Genomic DNA, 6021 nt, shown 5'->3' with positions numbered 1-6021 from the left:
CAGCACAGAAAAATGGCTCAGTGGAGACAGGAATGTTCCATTACTCTTACCTCAGTTAAAATTCTCCCTATGTAACGGTTAAAACAGTGACCAGTGTGATACTGCAGGCAGACTGTTATACCCAACAACTGTGCAACAGGTTAATTCTAATGCAGTTACAGTAACAAGAACTAAATCTGTCAAGGGAGCTTGTTCCTGCACCCTGGAAACCACACAGGTGCATCCAGTTTACCTCCCTGAGACCCGAGTTTAACTCCCTGAGAATTCAGAGGCTGAAGCCAAAGTGTTCACTGCCCATCGGAGCAAGGGGAAATGCCTTCTCCAGCACAAGCAGCTCAGTGTGCCCTGAAGCACTCTCCTCTCCTGTGCCTATGCTCCTCTCTACAAAAACATCTTTTTACCTAAGAGCTCTTAAAATCTCCCTCAGCATCTCTGCCTTACTAGGTGGTGTCAGTGGTGTCTCTCTTCCACAACATGGAACTGTTTTGTTGCCGCAAGAGCAGCGACTGGGCAGAAGGGCACTTGGAACATCCACGGACTGACTTTGTAACAACAGATCTCGGTCTCGGCCTCCTTTGGTTTTTGTGCTATTTGTAACACAAATATCACCCTTGCCCTGTACTGCTCACCCAGGAAGTCACATTTCTGGTGAGAACGTTTTGGCCACAAAATCTGTGGCACACAGAATCCATGAGAATGCTCCAAGTTCTCAGGCTTTCTGATAACATACACACCTGGGCACAAAGACTCAGAAACCACAGCTCCCTTGCTGCCCTTGGCACAACACCAAAGGCACTATGTACCCTGCAGGTTTTATACAGTGATGAGGATGTCCACAAATGTTTGAGCATTTGAGAACCACAGAGGTGCTGGTCATCAGTTTGAGCCAATTGACTTTCTAAACTACTTTTCTCTACTGATGCATAAATTTGAGTCTCTCCTTCTCTGTGCAACTTTTCTCCCCTGGCCTTGCAATTTGTACTTTCAAATTCACAGAAGTTTAGGAAATCAGTGTGAATCCAGGTAAAAGGAAGATTTTACACAATAATTTGCCTACTCAGATGAAAATACCCTGCAAGGCCTTTTACACAGCTGGTGAACTGTGCTCCCCATCCTGGCAAGTTACAGCTGCCTCACATCTCTCTAACAGCAACATCAAGGAAAATATCTGTCTTTCCCAATCCATTTAAGATTTATTAAGAAAAAACATGATGGCATTTTAAAAACCTTGCAGAATCTGGATTTGCAAGCCCTCAATTATACAGAGAGAAGAAAACTCTTCTCAGCCAGCAACTTTCCCATAAAGCACCGTGAGGCTTGCATGGCACAAACTTTCAGGTTTGTGTTTTCAAAGCCCTTACCTCAGCTGCACAACAGAAGTTACTTTCCTGTGACTGAACTGTAAAAAAACCTCCTGAAGCACAAACAAGTACTTGGGATCTTAGGTTTGTTTCTCCTTTTTGTTTTTTCTTAACTCTACTTACAACTGGCTCAGTACCACACAATGGCTTCATTTCTGACTTTAAAAAGTGGTTAGGCTCTTTGGCCACGGTGTAGCATGGCAGCTGCAGACGTGCCCTGTCTTCATGGTACATCTCAACCCCTTGAACCACCTTGAGAATCGCAGGGCTTTTCCTTCTGCTGATTTTAGCAGTGTTCTCATACCAAGCAGTTCTGTTACAAGAAATACCTCACCAATACAGACCTTCAGCTGCAGCAAAACTCTGGAAATGCAGTCTCATGCTCTAAGTCACCTCTCAGGGAACACTGACTCACACCAGCTCTGCCTGCCCCTGAGCCAGGAATCCAAAACTGGTGAAGACAGACCAACTTCTCACCTCAAACAGCTGAAAATCCCTGTGTAGCTGGTTCACCTGTAATTTGTTACTATTCTCTCCTACCCTGTGGTAACGGTAGCTCATTAAAAAAAGGGAAAAAAGTTAAAACTCCTCACTCATCTTCCCTAAGCCCCTCATCCAAGGGTGATTTGGTGTTGATCCAAGTGGTTCCCTCGTGGTGCTTTGGTCGACACAGCACGTGCCACAACAGCAGCCCAAAACCCCTCTGGTGCGGTCAGGGACTGGCTTACCGATAGAGCTCTTGTGAAACACACTCATAAAGCTCCTCAGCAGTGAATTTGATGCTGGTGTTTATCTACAATGCAGAACAAAGAATGAACACAGTCATTCACTAAATATCACAGGTGTCTCACAGTTATACAGCTGGTACCACAGGTATGGGTCATGTGTTATCCAGCAGGTTATCTCAAGCTGAGATAGTGCATAAAGTCAAGCTGTGTACTATAAAACCAAACACTCCAAATGAACCATCATGACTGGATACAATGGGAGTGACAGATATCATCCCAGCTCCATTGTTTAGCAATTTCTCCCCAAATCTAAAAGATCTTAAATAATTCCTCCTCCCCTCATAACCTGCCCTATGGTTCTGTAGCAAACTAAGTACATTCTGACTCAACTCCACAAGACTATGTACAGGCCCAAAACTCAAGTGTATTTTCCTGTACAGCAGAGGACTGCAAATCTGAAATACCTAATATACTAAATGGAAAAAAATATCTCTATTCTACTGCAAATATTCATTTCCATTTCCCTTCTTACCACCTTTCAGGACCAATGAGTTACAGCTTCATGAATAACTGGTAATTTCAGTTTCTCTTTTTTGCCTCTGAGCTGCAGCCAATATTCCCCACAGGACTACCTGACGTGTACTTCCTCACCTCTCGAAGTGATGGAGGTGGGGATGTTTTGGCGACTGCAGCTTCAAGGCTTTTTTACTCTCAGCTGTGAGTCATTTACAACAAACAAGACTCAGAAAGCCAGGGGAGCAACTCAGATCCCAGCAGATCCCAAGAACTTTTGATGGGTGCCAATCAAAAATATATTTTTATGTCCAACACCCATTAAACCCTCAGAATCGTAGCTTAGTGGAAACACAACGAGGAGACAGCTGACCTGGTCAGCAGGTCAAGGGAGGTGGTTCTCCCTCTCTACTCTGCCCTGGTGAGGCCTCATCTGGAGTACTGTGTCCAGTTCTGGGCTCCTCAGCTCAAAAGGGACAGGGGAGTGCTGGAGAGAGTCCAGCACAGGGCCACCAAGATGATCAGGGGTATAGAACATCTTTCATACGAGGAAAGGCTGTGGGAACTGGGGCTGTTTAGTCTGGAGAAGAGGAGACTGAGGGGAGATCTTATTGACATTTATAAATATCTAAAGGGTGGGTGTCAGGAGGTTGGGACATCCCTTTTTTCTGTAGTAGTAACAGGACAAGGGGTAATGGGATGAAGCTGGAACACAAAAAGTTCCACTTAAACATAAGAAAAAACTGTTTCACCGTGAGGGTGAGGGAGCCCTGGCACAGGCTGCCCAGAGGGGTTGTGGAGTCTCCTTCCTTGGAGGTCTTCAAGACCTGCCTGGAAATGTTCCTATGTGACCTGATCTAGGTGAACCTGCTTCTACAGGGGGATTGGACTAGATGATCTCTAAAGGTCCCTTCCAACCCCACCATTCTATGATTCTATGATCTCACAAAATCAGTCAGGTTGGAAAGACCTTTAAGATCTTCAAGTCCAACTGGCACTCCAGCACTGCCATGGCCAGCGCTAACCCACATCCCTCAGCACCTCAGTTACACGGCTTTGCAATATCTCCAGGGATGGGGACTCCATCACCTCCCTTGGGCAGCCTGAGACAGGGTTTGCCAACCCTGTTGGGGAACTAAGTTTTCCTAATATCCAATCTAAACTTTCCCTGGCACGACTTGAGGCCATTTCCTGTCTTCCTGCCGCTTGTAGCTTGGGAGGAGACCAATCAACCCCCACCTCAGCACAAGCTCCTGTCACAGCAAGTTGTAGAGAGCGAGAAGGTCTCACCTCAGAACATTAAATGCTTTAAAGAAAAAACTGTAACTGAAGTGTATCTGTCATACCTCGTTGCTTATGAGGAAGTTATAGAGGGTCCAGATATCTTGGAAACTGCTGGTTGGGGTCAAAACTCTGAAAAAAGAAAAACGTGGGGTTTTTTAAGCAAGTACAAAAGGATTCTATGGAAGGGGTTAAAAAACAGTTAGAAATGCTTAACGGGAAAAAGAACTCTAATTACTTCCTTCAAAGATCAGAATTTAGTTTTTCTTTAAAGACTTTTCCCTTCTACCCATCCCTTTCCACTCCTCTAACAGAATGAAATGAGTTTATTATTTCTGTCAGGGCTTTCTCTGAAGATTTTTCCTAATTAAAAAATTCAGTTGATGTTTTTATGAGCAGTTTCTCTCTATACCCAGGAAGAAACCCAGCAATAATTAAAAGCCTTTTGTTCCATGTAATGTGGAGGCCCAGCAGTGACACCACATGCCAAACCTTCCCACACCCGCTGAAGCTTTAACTCCTTCCCTCCAGCATTCCCATGGACAGCCTAAATGCTACAATTTACACACTATTTTTGCCACATCTAATAACCACAAATTCCCACCACCAATTTCACTACTGATGTTTCAGTCTCCCCCCAAGTCCTCATCCCCCACGTTACACCCAGAGGTGCCACCAGCAGAAGGAAGCATTGGCTCTGGCACCTGTAAAAGTGGGGGTGAACTTCCAAGAGATGTACATCCTTTTCCAGGAGGCTCCAAAAAGAAGCCAATAAGGATGTGACTCTGTCAAAAATCAATGATCCTGATCTTTTGAAGCAAACACAACTCAGTTGTACCTCAGAGTCACTTCTTTTGGATTTGCTAGGAAAAAACAGAACCCTCTTAAACATTAATAAATGCACATTAAAATCCATGGAATACTTTACATATACTGGGAAGTACTGATAAAATTCTGCCTTAAGTTTTATGGATGTAAACAATGATTAAGAAAATAATCAGACTTGGAAAAAGAAAATGGAAAAGCTCTATTTACTTTCCCATGGGAAAGTGCTCAAACTCTCCCCTCCCTCCCTTTGCAAGCTGGAAGCCTTTATAAATGAACTAATTAGGAACTGGAAAAAAAACCCACAGAAAACTAACAGAATAAGGTAAAAATCACTAGTTAAAAAAGACACTGTACTTCAACCAGGCTGCAAATCAGGGCATGTCAGAGGATTTACTGTATCTACTAAGTCCGCTGCTTATTTTTATCATGACTTTACACAGGAATTATCACTGTTAGAAGAATCAGTCACACATTCTCTCCTCCTTCCTAAGAAGACATACCCAGACTTTTTTCCTTAAACTGAACCACTTAACCTGCCAACCAGAGAGTCGGGAAGGGAACCAATTGGCTCCTTTTGCTCAAAATCCCTCGAAGCCTTCAGCCGCTGACAGCCTGCAACCCCGGCAAAGACAACTTGGCAAAGATCCCTGCAAGTGCTGGGAGCTGTGGCAGGTTGGGATGTGGAGCAGCTACAGCTCCCAGTGCCCAGCTCCAGGCAGCCACCAGCCATGGTGCTGCTGCCACTGATAGCAGCTTCTGCTGTTGCATCAGTCACCCACAACAGAAATTGCCACACAGACCTCAGTCTGGGGAGCAGGATTTTGATGGCTGATGAGTTCTCTACTGTTGTGCCTTCTACTTCATGAAAAAAGGAGGAAAGTTTGCACATCCATCCACCTTCATAACACCAAATGCAGAACCATACAAACAGATGACAGAACAACTTCACCTGAAGGCCATTACATGTTCCTACACAGTACTTTGGGTCAAAAGACATTCATGACTATTTTTCCAAGGGTGTTGGGTCAGTGAGAGCCAGCCAGAGCAGCTTTCTGTAGGAAGGATGGAGGGTGTGGAAAAAGGGCAGCTGGTGAGAGAAAGACCTGTAGTAATTACAGGTTTCTGGATCTTGTGGAAGGAAAAATATATGTTTGAGCTACAGAAAGGTGAAGGAAGAGACAGAGAGAAGAGCAGGAAGCAGGACAGGAGGGTGCTGCCTCTCCCTGCACTACATAGCATCCCCAAATGGCTCTCTGTCACCTGACCTCTAACTCCCTGGGGCAGAGAAGCAGCTACCAACTTCCCGTTTG

General features: G+C 44.7%; 1 protein-coding gene across 5 annotated transcripts in view; it reads right to left on the bottom strand.

The window, feature by feature from the left end:
- SWT1 (SWT1 RNA endoribonuclease homolog) overlaps window positions 1-6021 on the bottom strand; it is a 33365-nt gene that overhangs the window by 4797 nt on the left and 22547 nt on the right. For all 5 annotated transcript variants that reach the window (XM_062004272.1, XM_062004269.1, XM_062004267.1 and 2 more), the window contains 2 exons: window positions 3949-4015; window positions 2090-2154 (listed from right to left, as the gene is read on the bottom strand). In XM_062004272.1, coding sequence (XP_061860256.1) covers window positions 2090-2154; window positions 3949-4015 — 132 coding nt within the window. The remainder of the gene's footprint in view (window positions 1-2089; window positions 2155-3948; window positions 4016-6021) is intronic.

This window comes from Colius striatus, chromosome 10 (genome assembly GCF_028858725.1).
Source record: "Colius striatus isolate bColStr4 chromosome 10, bColStr4.1.hap1, whole genome shotgun sequence".
NCBI lineage: Eukaryota > Metazoa > Chordata > Aves > Coliiformes > Coliidae > Colius > Colius striatus.
This window is presented reverse-complemented; position numbering and strand designations above follow the sequence as displayed.